The 19,283-nt window shown below is 35.8% G+C and overlaps 1 protein-coding gene across 1 annotated transcript in view; it reads left to right on the forward strand.

Moving 5' to 3' along the window:
* LAMA1 (laminin subunit alpha 1) overlaps nucleotides 1-19,283 on the forward strand; it is a 105,839-nt gene that overhangs the window by 22,123 nt on the left and 64,433 nt on the right. The window contains exons 4-10 of the mRNA XM_032180959.1: nucleotides 6,041-6,283; nucleotides 10,375-10,554; nucleotides 14,011-14,100; nucleotides 14,558-14,675; nucleotides 15,773-15,951; nucleotides 17,198-17,303; nucleotides 17,820-17,980. Of these exons, the coding sequence (XP_032036850.1) occupies nucleotides 6,041-6,283; nucleotides 10,375-10,554; nucleotides 14,011-14,100; nucleotides 14,558-14,675; nucleotides 15,773-15,951; nucleotides 17,198-17,303; nucleotides 17,820-17,980 (1,077 nt within the window). The remainder of the gene's footprint in view (nucleotides 1-6,040; nucleotides 6,284-10,374; nucleotides 10,555-14,010; nucleotides 14,101-14,557; nucleotides 14,676-15,772; nucleotides 15,952-17,197; nucleotides 17,304-17,819; nucleotides 17,981-19,283) is intronic.

The raw sequence follows: 19,283 nt of genomic DNA on the forward strand, positions 1-19,283 counted from the left end.
ATTATTAATATTAATTTGCAGCTTCATTTAATATGAATTCCAATATGAATTGAAATTAATATTTCTGAACTCTTAGCTTTGTTACTAGCTAAGAAATGCGTACTTGCTGCACAGCTGATAACAAGCTTTTGCAAGATTGTTAAACTCTGACTGAAGGTTATTTTTAATGTTAAAACAGAAGATTTAACTTTGTTTTAAAAGAAGTATGCTTTAAAATGAAGCATAGATTAAACAAGTGTGTAGTTTCCTCTTTAATTAGAAAGCTGAGCTATTAGGAAAATAATCACACGGTATCTTTTGTCATAAGTTTGAATAGGACTTCCTTGTTTGGATAGTTGATTTTGTGTTTGGTTTATAAATGGACAAACAGGAAAGAAAAATGAAGGAGGGAGTGAGGCTTTCCTTTTTTTCCTCCTAGAACATTTTTACTTTGGAAACAGACCAACTGAACTGCCCTCTAAATCTTAGCCCTGTTGATGTTTCTTCAAATAAGTATCTTTCCTCTCTTGTCCCACACTGTTTCACTGATTTGATTTGAAAAGTTTCCCCTGAGGGGTCTTTTTTCTGTGTTTTCCTCAGACAGTTTGAGAGAGAGAAGGCATCTAGGGCTATGCAACATGAATGTAAATTGCTGCTCTGCAAGGAAGGATTTGGTTAATAAAGAATGCTTGAAGTCAATAAGTTATTAGAGCTGACTTGTTGTCCCTACTTTAACCGAGTCAGCACGAGTAAAAAATAACAAACAAAAAACATATGAAGGGCCCTAGTGATTTTAGTAACTTTTTACTTCACAAATTTTGTTTTGAATGAGTTAAAATACTCTTCTAGAACCTTTAAAGGTATTCCTGAAATTCAGTATCTAACTATATGCATTGCTTTGTCTCTTTAGCATTGGTACTTTCTTTTAAATTTCAAGCTTTGTGCATTAAATATGTCGAATAGCATATTGAAGTTTTTAACTTTTCTTGGCAGAATATAGAATATATTAATACCCTTTTGTGATGTGAAGAAAGCTAATCTGAATATTTCTTATTATTTTTGAAAAAATACTAGAAGTTATAACAATATGAAAAATGTTTTTTTTTTTTTTTTTCCTTTTTTTTTTCTTCATATTTTTGCTAATGTACGGCATTGAGATACAACCCAGCAATGGGGTTGGTGAGTGCTGGAATGCAGTCTTAGCTGGTGAATATGGGGAAGATTCTGGTGGAAATTATGGTTCCACTCAGCTTATCCTAGGTATATATATTCTGGCCACAGTCTCTGTCTGTTGGCTGTATTCATCTCTGCTCAAATTTGAAGGGAGCAGAGAATATTCCTTCAGCTAATATTTTAGCTTGCAGATAGTTTATTTAGTTTAAAAATGTTCCATTCAAGATCAAAATTGCTATTTAGATCTTTCTCCTTCAAAATTTCTGTGCTATTATAACTAATGCTAAGCATTTTGTAAGGATAGCTTATGGCTACTTCACAGTTCTGTAGCTCATATGGATCATGAAAACTAGGTACATATATTCTGTCATGCATTTTCGTGTTCCCAGGACCAAATACATGTGCGTGATAGTTGGGAAGACTTTTTTTTTTTTTTTTTTTTCCCCCCATTAAAATGTATGTCAAAGTTCCAGAGCTGGGGAAAGAGTAGTTTAGTAATGAGATGTAGTATTGGTGTACAAGATACCAACGTTTAATTTATGATCTCATGCTTTCTACACTGGCAGTTCTACATAAATAAATACACAGCTGTTCTCTGGACAGCTATTTTGCAAAATGATAATGAATTAAAATAAATGCCGACTATTACAAATGCCAGTTGTGTGCTTGTGCCAACTGTAAAATATTTCTCCATCACAACATTAAATGAATATTTTCCTTAGTATTATTAACATGTTTCAGACTTTCAAAGGTATTTAAGGGTGCTTAGTGCTAGGCAGTAACAGAATGGCACAAATTTGTATCCCACAAAGTTCTTGAATTGTAAAGCAAGATAAGTCGTTCTTGTAAGAACTCAAGTATGAAGTTGTGAAAACATCTCCACTTTGATAAAGTCATAGCTCATGAATATTTCATGAATACTGGATTACAACTCAGAGACTGTGAAAGAATAATTTTCAGTTTCTGCTATTAGAAAGTCAAATATAATGTAAATAATGTTATGATATGATATGTGCTGAACTTTCATCTTGAAATCACTTGGCAAGAAGAAGTTACTGTCAGGACAAACCCTTTGCTGATATAAAAAATACAGTTCTCTTGACTAGATCAATGCTAATTTACTTTATGTGGCAAGTTAAAGCCTTGTTGCTATAAAACTGATGATGAAAAATTCAGGGTGCTCGTTCATCTGTACTTTCTTATAATACACTGATTGAATAAAATTAACTTCTATTTCAAAACAATGGTTGCATCAGAGCAAAATGTAGCAAACAATTGCTAGCTAGGTCTCAGAATTTTACTATTTATATGAACAATGCAGACTGATACTCAGAATATCCCTTCATGTAGTCTTGGACTCTGAGAGTTTGCAAAAATATCATTCATTTTAGGCTTTTTGGATTCAGAAAGGAAAATGAAATCAGAGAAAAAGTACCAGCTCTATATGTATTGACACCATTAAGCAGAAAGGTTTTTTCAGGTTTACTTAAAATACAGAGTAATGTTAGTTGTTGCAAGCATTTTCACCACAGCATGTCATGCCATTTTGAAAGCACGCTTGGCTGTTTTTTACATTGCCTTCCTGCACTCGTCCTGAAGGAAAGATTTAGTTGAATTTATAAAATTAGAAGGAACTGATCTGTTAAACTAATCTGAGATTTAGAAAAAAAAAATCTTTTGGGACTTATCCTTCCTTTTAACTTTTCACTTTTGGAGACTGGGGCTCAAATAGTTATGGATAGACAGCACATCTTCCCTTACTATTCTGTCAACCTAAGTAAATTGAAAAATTTAACTGGCAGTCTTTATCCAAAAAGACTACTGGAAAAATTGTACTTGCCAGGACATGCCTGTGGAAATAGGAACATTTGGCTAGCATCTACTGTGTGGTCACTGCTAGCAGTGTCTTGAGCAAAAGAGTTTGTAAAATTGCCTGATGAATGGGGAAAAGGATTTATCTGCCAACCTTTTACAAGAACAGAGTACCTGATGTCGCTTGATCTGCATTCAGGGAAACAAGGTCATTAGAAAAGCTAAAGAAAGTAAAAGTGATGTGTTATGTTGGTATTGCTGCTACAAAGAAGGGGTTCTTCAGTACAGGTTTATTTGGCTGATCTTTACAGTCAGGATTGAAATGCCTGTAAAATGACACTTCTAATCTATGGCTGCTTGGGAATTGCTAACTTGCTTTGGCTTGCCCTTTTTACCCTTGCAGCTCAATAAGGAAATGAGTCCTGGGAAAGCTATACAGTCAGATTAAAGCATACAAATCATTAGCTCTTGCCACACAGCTCAAGTTTATCACACGGCCAGTTTGTGGACAATGAATGAACATGTAGAGTGGGAAGAAACTGCCCTCAGTGATGTTCAAATGTGGAGACCTCATTAAAGTAAAAATCTTTAAGGAAATACTGAGGATGTTGGTGTCAGTTTGCCTTATATGGAATCCTGGTTCAGATCCATTCTAGGTTGCATAGGTTATGGGATATGAGGTCTCCCAAGCCAAAACTGACGTTCCTTAAAATGTCTTCATATGAACACACTGGGGACACCTGAATCCCTCTGTTAGCTTTGTTCTCTTGTTTGGGAATGTAATTCCTGAGAACATAACTTCTACTGGCAGGTTGGCTTGTGATTTCTTGATAGCAGGAGCATTTATGCAATATCCTTTCATTTATATATTTAACCTATATAATTTCAGGGACTGACATATTCTAGAGTTTACTGACATTCAGTATCATGTGAATTTACCTATGAAGTATTTTCAGGTACTTATGGGCTATATGTGGAAGAGACTTGAGAAAATCCACAGGGAAAAGAGCCTGGCAGTGTTTTTTTACACATGCTATATGTTGAAGTATACTATGCATACTTCAACAGATACAGACCATTCATTATTTTTTGAATGCCTCTTTTGGGTTCTTAGTTTCAAATATATTCAATTCAGTTTTTGGAGAACTGTGTACATGGAAGAAAAATAAATCACTAGAAGACTTGAGAACCAGACTGGGCTACTTTTCTGAAAAAAAAACACACATTGGCTTTAAAGGATACGACATTAAAATGAACTGCTCTGGAAGTTGCTGTGAGAAATTTTATCTTTATATAGCTTTTCCCCTCACCAAGAAACTTGATATTTAAAATAAATTTCATCTACATACTCTCGTATGAAAGTATCTTCCGGTTTTATTTCTGCCTGCAGTTAGTTTGTGATGAAGAATAACTTATTGTTACTGGTTGGAACTGGATTTAAAACTAGCCACATCAGCTGCAGAACATAATCGGTCTTGAAAAATCTCAGTGTAATCAGAAGTAGATCATTTGTTGTTCAGCCAACTGTGTAATAAGTAGGGAAGTAGTTTAGTTGATGAGAGCAAGCACAGAGAAAAATAAATAAATAAAAATAAAATCAGACCAGCTGACTATCACATTTTATGTATGATTTTTAATCAAAACCAAGATTGTTTGACTTTTTTAGATATTAAATCCAAAAAGTCAGAATTTAAAGATGAGGTGGAAAAAAAAAATCACAAGTGTCTGTAGATTTCCTAAGTAAAGCTCTGTTCACTTGTGCATACAATGTAATTACTCTGTTTTTGTATGTTTATTTCTCCATTTGAAGGAACTGAAATTTGCTTTTTCATGGCAAGTGTTATTCTTGCTCTGGCTTTCATCAGTACTGTGAAACAAATACAACAACAAGTTACAAAACAAACAAACAACCCCAAAACATGTTTAAAAATGTCTGAAAGAAATCATAGGAATTACAATAATTATACCAGCTAACCAAGTGGTCCACTTTAGTGAGAATACAGACCTCTGTGATGGTAAAATAGCACGGTGTTTTTCTTTTTCCAAATGTGGCTTGATAATATACTGCACGTAAAACATTAAACTCTTATAAGGAGTCTTATCAATTTGCAAAGAGCCTTTTGTGAGGCAATGGGGGCATTAGTTAAGGAAAAAGGTAGTAGTTTTGGAGTAAGATCATTTCAGTGTTCGTGGCTGATGCTGTAGCTAGTTGCAGGCCAGCACAGGTTACCTAGCTGCCACAACAAGGTCACTGGAAAGGTGATATAAACTTAATTACTGTCCTGCCTACTCAGAGAAGAGAGCAGAACAATGCTGTTGTGGGAATAGAGTTTTCACTTTGGACACAGAAGAGTTTAAAAACAAAAACAACAACAACAAAAAAAAACCACCTCAAGGTTATGCACATAGCTGAGAGATTCCATGTCCTAAAAGAACGATTTAATTAACATTATCATATTTATATTTGTCATATTCACTTTATCTATGTACATTTTCAGCAGTGTCTGTAAGTAGCCTTATGCTTAAATAACTTCAACGCAGAATGAAAGTGGAATGCATGGAGATTTTTAATATAGGATGTAAAAAGCTTATCATAAATGCTATTAGCAGGAGGATTAAACTCCAAGCTAAAATGAATGTGTGTGAAACAAAGAATTGTTTTGGCTGCAGCTGTTTTTGGAAGAAAAAAAAAAAGAACTCACTTCGTTGAAGCCTTCAGTGGTCCAAAAAAGCTAAATAGCACACTTCCCTTAGAAAGACTGTTATTCCCAAGTAATCCGGAAATCAACTTTGTGTGTAAATATACAAGTATATATATTTCAGTTTGTTTTGTTGTAATATTCAGAGTTTTGACAAAAAATGATACATATTTCCATTAGTATCATAAAAGATTAATCTAGCCTTTGGTCAAAAGCTTATGCAAAAATTTTATCTAGAGCCAGTCTACCAAATTTTACCCTCTCTCCAGGCAAATTGCGTACTGCCTTTAAAATTTTAGTTAATTTTAGCAGCTGGCCTCTTGTGGTCTTTTACAGCAGAATGAAGTGTTAAAATTTTCTTCTTTCATTTTTTTTAGGTCTTTCAAGTTGCATATGTCATCATCAAATCTGCTAATGCTCCACGACCTGGAAACTGGATTTTGGAACGCTCCATAGATGGCACAGAGTTCAGACCATGGCAGTACTATGCAATTAGCGACACAGAATGTTTAACTCGTTATAATATCACACCAAGAATTGGGCCACCAACGTACAAGAGAGATGATGAAGTGATCTGCACCTCCTATTACTCCAGACTCGTTCCCCTGGAACATGGAGAGGTACGTTTGTTTTTGCACTTGCAGTTTGCGAGTGTGAACATGGACTGATTGTAACTTGAAAACACTTGAATTCCAATTACAGAGTTCATCGCCCTCAGCACTACCAGATGATCTGTTATTCTTCTTTAATGATACTATCTTTACATCATGTACCAGTATAGAAAACTTTTAAAAGTTGGGATAAAACCTGTCTTTAGCTCTACACATTCCTATTACAAAACTCTTTGCTCTCTCTCTGTACACATAATTTGATGGTGGCTATTAACTGTGAATTATTAGTTGCTTTATCCTATGAAAGGCTGCAACAGAGGCTCTATGTTCTGCCAGGTTTTTCATTTAATAAAGAAAATCCCTGTGTTAGGAACACCTGGTCGTGAGATAAAGCTGCAAACACTGTTGAAGTGCTCAGCACAGCTGGAACTCCTAAACTAGCCTTGGCATTGTTTCAGGGATGAAGCATAATTAAAAGAGCTATGAGTTGTGCAGCCTCACTGTTGATTGTTCGTTCTTTTAGCAAACTCTATTCATGGTATTTGTGTAATTTATTTCATAGAGGCAGCCACATAATGAAACGATACATTAAAACCAGTGGTTATTCTATTGTGAATGCTATCATGCAAGAGTATGATAATAAATGCAGTGTTATCCTATGGAGAATGCTACTAACTCTTAGCTTCATAGAAGCCAACATGTATTTATTGCTTAAAAAAAAAGAGTGGAGTGTGTGCAGCAAAGGGCTGAAGTTTGTCAAGCTTTTTCACATAAAATTATGTTTCAGACAAAACCGATGAAATTCAGGTGATGTCAAGTCCCATTTATTTTAATCAAATTTTTGTTTCAGTGATGTAAACATATCCCCTACAGATCAAATGGAACAGACAAAGAAACTTAACCTGGCTTTCACCACAATTAATCAGAAAGCCCTTAGGCTGACTGTGTACAAACAGTGCCTCTTGTAATGAATGTCTGATAGGCTGTCCAGCTCCAACCCAGAAATGATAGAGATTCAGATTAGTGACTTTTCTCCTTTTAATCAACAGCCCTATCCAGAACATTGTTTTTTTTTTTTTTTTTTTTTTTTTTTTTTTTTTTTGTTTGTTTTGTTTTGTTTTCTACATGTAATAGCATAAAAACAGTAGAAGAATATAAAAAATGACAGAATTAAGTTTCTGTGTGCTACATAAATAAATGTTGCTCACAAAGAACAGACTGCTCCATTGTAGCTGGAACAGCAGACAAGAATATTCCTGGACAGAGAATGTCATAATGAACTTTGGCATCCTTTTAAAATGTATATATATTTAATGCTTTGTAATTGGTTCTGGACAATATATTGAACTTAAGTATGGGGCTCTACAAAGTTCCACACATCAGTTGATGTCTGCAGATACCTGCTTTGTATCCTTATCCAGCATTTGTTAGCAAGCCACTGTTGTACATTTTGCTTGTAGTGCCTTGATCTGAAAGAACAAGGTTAAATGACCATGTGTCTCAATGTGTCTTAACAACATTTAGCTAAATCAGACATTTTGCCAGTTTGGCTGCTAGATTTTTCGCAGGTTTAAAGAGGTATAACTGCACTGTTGTATAATCTGTTGTTAACTTGATTAATACTGCTTGAAGATGTGCTCATAGATCTTCATAATACTCTGCTTCCAGAAATTTATGTAATGAAGTCAGGGCTTATGATGAATTCCAAGGCTCAGACTACAACTGCTGAGAAATGATCTTCAATTAGGGAAGACAAATAAGACAAAAATATATAATTCAAATATATCAGCATATGTAAGGCGTATATAAACAAAATGCAAGAAGTATATTAGCCAAATACAGCAGTGTACATGGAGAATCTTTATTTTTCTTCCTTAATGTATCTGTCCCTACTATTTCTTCCTTTTCCTAGTAGGAAAGATTCCCCTATTGCCTCTATGTAAATTACAATGTATTATTACAGATTTTCTACTGGTCTAGCCAGTAGATAAGTTTAGAATGAAAATGTGAATAAGGTTAAACTTTTCATCATTTGAAAACACTATTCATGAATAGAGATAATATGTATTCCCAGAGAACTGGAGCTTGAGGCAGGAGAGATTATCTAAAATGAAATGGCTTGTGTTGCGCAGGAGGTAAGGCCAGTTGGCTGTAAAAGACCTTTTTAGGTCTTCAGACCTTTAGAGCCTAAATGGTAAGAAGAAAACACAGCATGCTAGAACTAACACTCCTTCTCTCATTATGAAAATCAAAGGATTGCAATGAACTAAACCAATTCTACATCTGTAATTAATGCCAAATGAGTAGGATATGATCCACAATGCTACAGTTGGGCTTATGTATAGTGAGTTTATCTGTATATATATTTTTTTCAGTGGAAGCAATGCAATGTTATTTGAATATTTGGCCAACAGTTCTGTCTTGTAAATGCCATCAAAAAATATGACTTCTGAATGAATATATTGCAACAGTTTACCTAGAGAAAACAGACTGAGATGGGTGGGCATCCAGAGATGGGTTGCATACAACATGGGTAATTGGAGGAGCAGTCTGTTCTTTATGTCTGTGAGAGATGATGAAAGAAGTGATCTGAAACTGCAAGAAGTAAAATATGCTTCAGAGATAAGGAGAATTTCTAACAATAGAACAAGGAAAGGACAGTAGTACGTTGTCTTGGAAGATTGCAGAGTTACCATCAACAACGGTCTTCAAGAACAGATTGGTCAAACGTCTAACACAAGTTCAGTTAATCCTGTTTTGGGATTGTCTATATGTTCTAGAGGAATTCTCTGCTTCTATGAGAGCTGAATATTATATAAGGTGATTCTAATTTGTAGGATCTGACCTGGAAAAAGGTCAGATAACTGTTTTTCTGCAGTTGGAAAATGACGATTAGTTTCTAAATAGGCTATTTGAAAAGTGAAATTATTCAACCATGTTATATTAGACTATTTAGAAATAAGGGTGATAGACCATAAATGGCAAAAGCATATAGTAGAGAGTATGAACTCCATTACCAGACTCCGTATATTTTTGAAATAACACAATTGCTGTCTGTGAAGTCCCTAGTTGTGCAGAACTAAACTACTTCTTTATTATTATTTTAAATTTTTAGTAATATTTTCAGGAGAAATATTTGACAATACTAGGAAAGGTCAAACTATAAATCCAAGAGTAGTATATGAGACAAAATTGTTCTGCATAAATGAGGATGTGCCTTGCACTCTAAAATGTATCTGATGAGCCTAGTGCATAACCCTTTATTATTTGTGGCGGACATCAGGTTTACTGTTTAACACTTGTTTGTGGTATTAGGGTCTCATTTTGCAGTTTCTACCTCAAAATGTAGCACAAACTGTCAGCTATGAATCTATGATCACATTAAACTATATCTTTGTGTGCTTTTAAGTTGCTTTGGAAAGGAGCAGGAAGCTGTTTCTGGAATAAGTTGCACTGCTTGATAACAAAAGCCATATTACTGGGGCTAACTTGGGATTGTGTGAGATGGAGAGATGGAGACCAGATGGGTTGTTTCGTGGTGGCAGCCTCCTGCTTTCAATTATCTGCATTGTGGCTTCCCACTGTGCTGTCGTATCACGGAGTATTCTTTGCTGACTGGGCAGCCCTGTCCCAACAGGATATAGAATTAATGACTCCACATTGAGCACATGCACAATATTATATTTTGCAATAAGATCTCTACAAATTGTTTAGGAAAAATCTGTAAGGACAAAACCATGCTTATGGCCAGAGTTGCATGTTCCATGTCAATAAGGGAGAAGAAGGAAGACCAGGTAACTAAGGACTAGCTTGTGGTACTGCACTTCTCCATATGTTAACTCCACAAATATCCAGGAGCCATGAGACTTTATGATAAGCCAAGACTGGTGGTTTCAGAACTGTGTTATTCAGGAAGTGGGAGTTATACCTGCAGGTGGAAAGTGGGAAATAAAAAATAATTCCAGGTGAGTCAACATCTCACCATCCTCAGTTGCTAGAAAACAAGCTTAATTTCTATGTTTTTAATTCTCACACTAAGATGTTTGTTGTTGCAAATAGATCATAATTATGTTTATGATTAAGTCATTCCCTCTTTCTAGATTCACACATCACTGATCAACGGTAGGCCTAGTGCTGATGATCCTTCGGAAAAGCTTTTGGAATTTACTTCTGCACGATACATTCGCTTACGACTGCAGCGCATTAGAACCCTTAATGCTGACCTCATGACTCTCAGCCATCATGATCCTAAAGAACTAGACCCCATTGTTACCAGAAGGGTAAGATGATTGTTCAGAAACACTTCTCAGTGTGGCAGAATGGGAAAGCCTTTTCTGATCTCTTTGACGAAGTACTTGATCATTGCCATTCACAGAGTTGTTTTATCGGGTTGTTAACTAATTTCTGCCTTCCCTATGACTTTATTAGCAACAATACCTTGCCAGATACAACTTCAAGAAATAATTTTAAAGATTATTTTTTGTTTCCTTTTATTTATTTGTTTACTCAAATGATTTAAGCTAGGAATGTCATTTCTAATTCTCTATAAAAAAAGAAAAAATAGGGTCTGGCTACATGAAAGTGTCACTTGAGGTTGCTCTTTATGCAATTTCAGTACATTTTCTTGTGTGTTAAGTTTTCAGTGCTCTGATCCATAAAAATTATTTGTAAACCTTGCTACAGTGAATTTTGATGTCTGATAAGAGTTTTCTTCTTTTCTTTACACCATTTTAATTTACTGTGTTCAAGCACAGAAATAATAATGCAAAACATCTAGAATTTTAACACTTTTCTTAAAGTAATCTTTACACACTTGATATTGAAACTGGATTGGGTGGCTGTGTATAGAAGAGAAAAAGGAGCCTGGTTCTTAACGGGCTTTGGTGGGCACTTTCAAGGCAGCCCCACTCTCATCTCCATTGAAGGTGCCTGTTCAGCTGCAGCATTTCAGAAGCACAAGATCTGGATGTTCCATTCGTTCCACCTACCCCATGGGGGAGTTGTTATAACAGGGACTGCATGCATGAGGATTAGGTGTCTGTTCCAGCTGTGCTTTGCTGTACGTAGGATAGCAGTTAACACAAAAGCTGAACAGGTGAGATATTCATATGGAACAGGCTGGTAGATATTTAAGCCTTTCCATAATACTGTAATATCAAGAAATACACCCCAAAAAGGAAGGCTTGAGATACAAACATGCAGTTTACTTGGGAAACAAGGGTGCTGAGGATAAGCATACCCATTGCCTTCATAACATACACTGCTGTATAATCCAGGGCTTAGTATTAGTTTACCCAGCAAGATTTAGTGCAGCTCTGCATGAACAGCTACGCATCTTCATCTCCATAAGACATGGGTTTTACTGGACCAGGGTTCTTGTGTCCTGATGTCTCACTTTGTGTCTCATCCATTGTGTGACCAATGACAACCAAGATAGTCATTTCCAGCTTTCTGTATTCCATTTTTGTTTTTGAAGACTTTACATCCAGTTGTTGATACCAATTTTATTGGTGTCTTGTATACAATCTTACAAAAGGGCTGATGCAGAACTTTTCCAAGTGTTCAACAGCAGGTTTGTTTCTGTGTTTTGCTTCTTTTATTTATTGCTCTCTGTAGCATTTGGTTAGCATTAGTCTGTTGTTCAACTTCAAGCTGCACACAGCTGCTGTGAGCCATACAGAGTTTAAGCTTTAAGAAAACAAGACAAAGGGGATGAAGAAGTGAATGCAATGAGCTTTTTCTGTACTAACAAATACAGCTCTGCTTTCTGGTCATCCTCCTACTTTTCCCAGTCTGGACCTCTACTCTGTAATTAAGGGCTTATTGGGGCTTATTGTTCTCTCTTTTTTTTTTTTTTTTTTTTTTTCCCTGTAATGTTATAATAAAAAAAAATAAACACTTAAAAATTAAGTATTCAATCAAAGAGGCTAGTTTCCTCTGGCTCCAATATCCTTCCATGAAATAACAGTCCATGGAGTCAGCAGGTCTGACCACCCAAGGCCGCCACCTCATCCTGAAGCAGATGACCCTAGGGCTGTTAGATCTGAGAGTCTTGAACTTTTACCTAGAAGTGTGGTCAAAAAATATTTTTTTTCATTCCCCTCTTCTACTAGTACGTACTTCCCAGGATACAAACAAGCCAACCATGTTGATACTGCAGCTGTAACTGAACCCAGATGGTCATTTCCTGCCTCTTCCTTGCCTTGAAAATTAAATCTTTTCCTTATGTATCTGCTTTTGCTCACCACATCGCAATATTAATGGATTCTATTCTGTATCACCAATTTTAAGCTAAAAGTTTGGATACCCTAGTACACTGCATCACACTAGTAGCAGACTTAATCTAGAAGGAGGTGCACAAAGTGATTTTAAGGGAGGGCATAGTTCCCATTTTAAGAAAGCACACATTTACTTCACAAACTGAAATTCAAATATAGCATTTTGTTATGCTGCATGGCTTTTATGGTGGAAAAATGTTTCTTTTACAAGCAAATTTTGGTTACAGTTGCTGGTCTTTCCTGAAACTTAGTAATGGTGCATTATTTAAAGTTAAAACTTAGTTGCTGTTTTGTACCACTGAGCAAAAACATAGGAAAAAAAAATAAATCCCAAATGGAAGGCTTCCCCCAGCTCAATGATCTGGATGAGGGGATCGAGTGCACCCTCAGTAAGTTTGCAGATGACACCAAATTGGGCTCAAGTGTTGATCTGCTTGAGGGTAGGAAGGCTCTGCAGAGGGATCTGGATGGGCTGGAACAATGGCCCAAGGCCAACAGTATGAGGCTCAAAAAGGCCAAGTGACAGGTCCTGCACTTGGGTCACAACAACCCCATGCATCACTACAGGCTGGGAGATGAGTGGCTGGAAAGCCACCTGGCAGAAAGGGACGTGGGTGTATTGGTTGACAGCCAGCTGAATGAGCCAGCAGTGTGCCCAGGTGGCCTAGAAAGCCAACAGCATCCTGACTTGTACGAGGAATAGTGTAGCCAGCAGGACTAAGGAAGTAATTGTCCCACTGGACTCAGCTCTAGTGAGGCCATACATCAAATACTGTTTTTAGTTTTGGACCTCTCACTGCAAAGAGGACATTGAGGTGATGGATCATGTCCAAAGAAGAGGAACAAAGCTGGTGAACGGTCTAGAGAACAAGTCTTATGAGAAGAGGCTGAGGGAGCTAGGGTTATTTAGGCTGGAGAACAGGAAGTTCAGGGGAGACCTTATTGTGCTCTATTGTTACCTTAAAGGAGGCTATAGCAAGGTGGGGATTGGGCTCTTTTCCCAAGCACCAAGCAATAAGATAAGGAAATGGTCTTAAGTTGTGCCAGGGGAGGTTTAGGAATATTAGGATTTTATTTATTTTTTTTTTTTTCCACTAAAAGGGTTGTGAAGTATTGGAACAGGCTGCCCAGGGAAGTAGTTGAGTCACCGTCCCTGGAGGTCTTCAAAAAAACACGTAGATGTAGAGCTTACTGACATGGTTTAATGGTGGACCTGGCAGGGCTAAGTGAAAGGTTGGACCAGATGATCTTAAAGGACTTTTCCAACATAAATGACTGTGATGCTATTCTACTTTTCTAAGTGAGAGAAATTAATAGCATTTTCTTGACATGTTTTAAGTCACAAAATAATAGAATGCTGGCATTTTATTATGTAGGAGGGAATATATATGTGTGTGTATGTATATATATATATGTATTGTCTTTTAATCATTCTTTCTTCAACTTTAATTTTTGTAGTACTACTACTCAATAAAGGACATCTCTGTTGGTGGCATGTGTATTTGTTATGGCCACGCTCGAAGCTGTCCCCTGGATGAAATCACAAAGGTATTTTTTGATCTCATTGATCTATTTTTACAAAACAACTTGTCCAATTTAAAAAGGTCTTTGCCTAAGAATGGGAAAGAGAAGGCTAAAATACTACATAATGCATACAAATTATTTGCTATAATTTTCTTCCTTTTCTTTGTAAGCATATCTGGGTCTCTGGTAATTTAACTTTTTTGAAGGGAATTTTTACTTTGGCATTAAAATTAAACAACTTGAAAGGCATTACAAGAAATAGTCTGAGTTGCAAAAGGAGGAGTTTCCCTGTTGTAGAAATGCTACTCCCCAGTAGTTGATACAATGTGATTGAATAGTTTAATGCTAATTGATTAGTATATGTGAGCGTTGACATTTTTTGGGGAATAAATCAGATATTAGGCAGACTTATGGGAACATTGAGTAAGTTTTCTGTTTAAAAATATTTAAAGAAAATGATGTGTTTTCTTCTTTTTCCTAGAAATTGCAGTGCCAGTGTGAGCACAACACATGTGGAGAGAGCTGTAACAAATGCTGTCCTGGGTATCATCAGAAACCATGGAGACCAGGAACCATTTCTGCTGGGAACAAATGTGAGAGTAAGTATGCACAAAGGTTTAGATAATTTCATAAAGGCTTACTATGCTCTTGTTTGAGGTTGCTTTTCATACAGATCTACACTGATTCCCCCAAATAGCCTAAAAACTGTCTTCATGGAGTAGAGAGCCTACTTCTAATCTTAACTGTTTAGATGATTTTGAATATTCTATCTAATGTGACTGCCTGGTTAATGGAAGTGGCATGCAGTAAAACTTTCAGAAAGGATGAGACAAAAGAGGCTCGGGGATTTATTATACTCCTGTAAAAACTAGCAGATTTGCATCAATCCCTTTGTTGGCTACTTGAAATGCAAACTTCTTACTTGATCATAAATTTTGCCAGGTAAAAAACAAAAATCACCTTTGTTCTGATAACAAATCTTTTGAAAGAAAGTCCTTACTGGCCAATTACATTTCAGATTAGTTGATAGATTGGCTTAGGCTGTGACAGTAGTTCAGTACAGATGAGTGTGTCTAGGGCTAGCTAGTGTATTTTCCCTCCTCATATCACTAATGCCTGGCACAAGCTGCAGACAATTAAAAACATACTAGATAAAACTTACAGTTGCTAACGGAAAAGTATTTTTTAGTAGAAGTTTTTACATAAATTTCAATGTTACTGTTTGGAAAATAAGTGCTTGTTTAGACTGAAAAGTATGTTCTAACCTAAATCAAATATATACTTATCTACTGGCACTGTTGACTTCTTAGACTTTTGTCTACAATACAAATAAGAGATGAATCAGGCAGATTTTATTCTATAATACAGAAGACAGAAGATGTAACAGCAGCTAAAAGTAATAGCACAGATCGCTATTGACATCACTCCTGAAAGGAGTGTGATCTGTGGAATACTGTTAAGAAGGGTGCTATTAAAGTGGTGACAGTGTTTTTGAAATGTGCTTACTTACTAAGAAATTGAGTGTATGTGAGACTACTGGTGCATAGAGCATGGTTAATGGGAAAAAAAATCACACATTTGAGATGAATTGATATGTTCTTTGACTTACAATTTTCTCTTTGAAAAACGTGTGGTAGAAACTGTAATGTAATGTACATTTTTTAAAAAAGTGGATTTCTTTTGTATTTCTTCTTAGAGTGCAACTGTCATAACAAAGCAGAAGATTGTTATTACAATCAGAGTATTGCAGATCAGAAAAGGAGCATGGATATTCACGGCCAGTATATAGGAGGTGGTGTCTGTTTAAACTGTACTCAACACACTACTGGTATCAACTGTGAAACGTGTGCTGATGGATACTTTAGACCACACAAAGTAAGATCTGGAATATACCATTTTAATGTTCTTTTACATTCATACATATGCTGTTATCCATTGTAGAATAACTAAAAACTATACAGGATTTTATTTTATTTTTTAATAAATCACATACCACCATAATTTTCAGAGAAAAGCATAAAGTGCTTCTCCAGTTGTGTGGAATGGCAGGTCTAATTGCTCTAAAAGAAACTGTTAGAGAAGAAAAGAGTAAATAAATGTGTTTTCCTAGTGCGGAAATGTAGATGTTGTGATAGGAAACCCATTTCTCCTGTGGATAAAGCTCAAAAAGTGCCAACACTGAAGATCTGATGTCTTCAGAAGTGCCAGAATTATGTACTGTCCTATACCAGCCCATTTCAATCAGTGTTTAAAAAGACCATCACATGGTTCTAAAGTTTCTACCCCACAAGGTCTTGCTTCAGCAGGTTCATGCATATTTTCAAAAGCCCATGCTTTAGAAATCCAGCATAAATAGGTGCAGAGAGCAAGAGTGAGTCGTAGGAGTCCTAGATTCTCTAATTCACTTGTTTTAAAAAGCACTGAAGTATTCATTGTATTTGTGGCCACTATATATGTATACAGAGGTCATTACTGATTTGCTTTACATCCAAAGTACTCAAAGGAAAACTTCAGGTTTCCCTTATAAAAAAGAAAATCCTTTCCATGAGAGTTACATCGCCTTATATTACAAAGTTGCATAGAGCTTGAAGTTAGAATGAATCTTCATGAATAGATAATCTGTCCGCCCATTGAATACAGAGCCAAGGATTTTTTTCATTTCCTTCTTCTTTGAACTAGAGTACCTTTGCAAAAAACATCCATTCTTGTCTTAAACATTTCCATAATCTTTGGCAAACCACCACAGTGGTTAACAGCTGTCACTCTAAAAAAAAAAAAATAATAATAATAAAAAAGTGTATTTAGGCTGAATGTGTCAAGTTTCAGCTTCCAGCCATTACAGTTACTGTACCTTTGCCTGTGCTATTGAAGACCAAATTTTGTTCCTGCATTTAAGTTTTTGTTGTTGTTGTTTGTTTGTTTGTTTTTTTTCTAGACTGCAATCCCCCCATTTTCTGTTTGCTAAAATTAAAAAGATTGAGTCCCTTGATCTATTGTTGTATACCAGTTTTTCTAGTCCTCATTTGTGCTAGTTCCAGTGATCCCAGACAAGAAACAGAAGTAACTTTTTAATTTTCCAGTTAATTATTTGAGAATTTGACAGAGAACATTTGTCTTGTAGGTTTCTCCCTATGATGATCACCCCTGCTATCCCTGTGGCTGTGACCCATTTGGATCTTTGAGTTCTGACTGTGTTAAAGATGAGCACCATGCTGACTCACAGCATGGTAAGGGAACAGGAAATAGCTTCTCTCTAAACTTAAAATCTGGGTAATGTGTCTGGGATGTAAACTATGAGAGAACAGTTTCTTTTTGTGAATGGCTGCCAGTTAGGTACCATTTCAAAACAATGGTGGATATTTAGAAAAGTGAGGTGAAAGATGTCTCAGGTTCCTGAATGTGGTCTTGTTGTGTGGGAGATGGAAGGCTCTGACTTTGTAAAACGATATGAAGGATTGAGATCTAACACTGTTGTTCATGAATGCTGTTATAGCTGTCATAAAATCGATTCTGCTGCAGCCTCTGCATCTGGTACTCTGAACACGAAAAATGGATGGTGAGACTGACATTATGTCAAGTGTCCGTGGACTAATTAAGATGGAATAAATAAATGAAATAAATAAATTGAATTAACATGGAATAAATAAAAAAGGGATGTTAAGTTACTTGCATTCTCTGAGACATCTTGAATCCAGTTTACTGCCTGTTCTTATTTGTTTATTTATCAATTTTTGCTTTTCAAGAGATGTGGCCAGGTCAATGTCAATGCAGAGAAGGTTACACAGGAGAAAAATGCGACCGTTGTGCATTTGGGTATCGAGGCTATCCAAACTGCCTTCGTTGTAACTGCAGCCTAATTGGCAGCATTAACGAAGATCCATGCACAGAACCTTGTATTTGCAAAGTGAGTATTAAACCAATTATTTTTGTTTAAAAGGGAATCCGTGGATTGAATTTGTAAATTTTTATTTTTATTTTTTTATTTTTTTTTACTAAGGGGAAGTTATTCATTAACTTGAGATCACTTCTTTTATAAGTTGTGACTTGGCATCACAACTAGAACTTAAAATGACTAACTATTCTCTGAACTGAAAATATTGCAAATTAAGTTGAATAGTTCTGTATGATATTTAGTATTCTGTATGTTGCTCTATAAGAAAGTGCCAGACTGACATTAAAATCAAACGTGAGTGTGAGAGAATCACAGGGAGAATGACAGTGTGCCAAGCTGGGTTTGGTTTTAGGGATGAGCTGATGTTTCTCTTAAAAGCCACTGATGACACATAAAGAAAGGACGTGTTTATAAAATCTGCTTTGTGTAAAGTAACAACATGCATTTGGAAGGAATAATTATTGGAACAGTTAAATTAGATTTATGTATGAAATATGAGTTAATTATTTTATTCTGAAATATGAACCATCAACAATTTTAACAAAAAAACAGATTTCTACCACCTTTCATTTTTGGTAAATACCCAATCCTCTTGAAATATCTTGCAGCTGTAGATTCTGCTGAACTTCATTACCAAGCTGTGTGTCAATATTTAAAGAAGTTACACATAATTTTCTGAACCAAATGTTAGCTAGTAGCTTATGTATTTGTTGCCAAATATGACAGTGAACAGGAGCCAAAAAACACATGGTTTGTGTGACAGTTTTTCTGAAACTGCTTAGTTCTCTTGCATGAGTTATCTGATCCAAAATATCAAGTGTATAAATAACCAGAGTCTGGAAGAAAGAAATAATTCAATGGCCAATTTAAATAAGAAAAAAGATATACAACCATTTTGCCTGATTCTGAGCTACAGTAACACTGTTTTAGCTGATGCAGCTAACTGGTTAAAATTTTGTTATAAACTGGATGAGAAACTGTCCCCTTTCAGTGCTGTCATGGCCACGAATCTGGCATACTTAATTTTTATGCCAGATCACCGAGAGTGTCACTAGCTATCAGCCCACTTATACTGGGGAAAGAAGTATGCTCCAAATTTTAAATGAAGGAGACAGAATTTCTAAGCCTGTGTCATTTCTGTGAACACAGTAATGCAAGCTTGCCCTTTATACTTTGAATTTCATGTTTGATCATTTGTGAAATACAGCTGTAGGATTCTAATACTCCGATCAAATTTGTTTAGATATTCCACATGTGGAGGGGGAAATGTTTCATATCAAAATCAAATTTAAAAGATCTGATGTTGCATTTGCTC

The sequence above is a fragment of the Aythya fuligula genome, chromosome 2, assembly GCF_009819795.1.
Source record: "Aythya fuligula isolate bAytFul2 chromosome 2, bAytFul2.pri, whole genome shotgun sequence".
NCBI lineage: Eukaryota > Metazoa > Chordata > Aves > Anseriformes > Anatidae > Aythya > Aythya fuligula.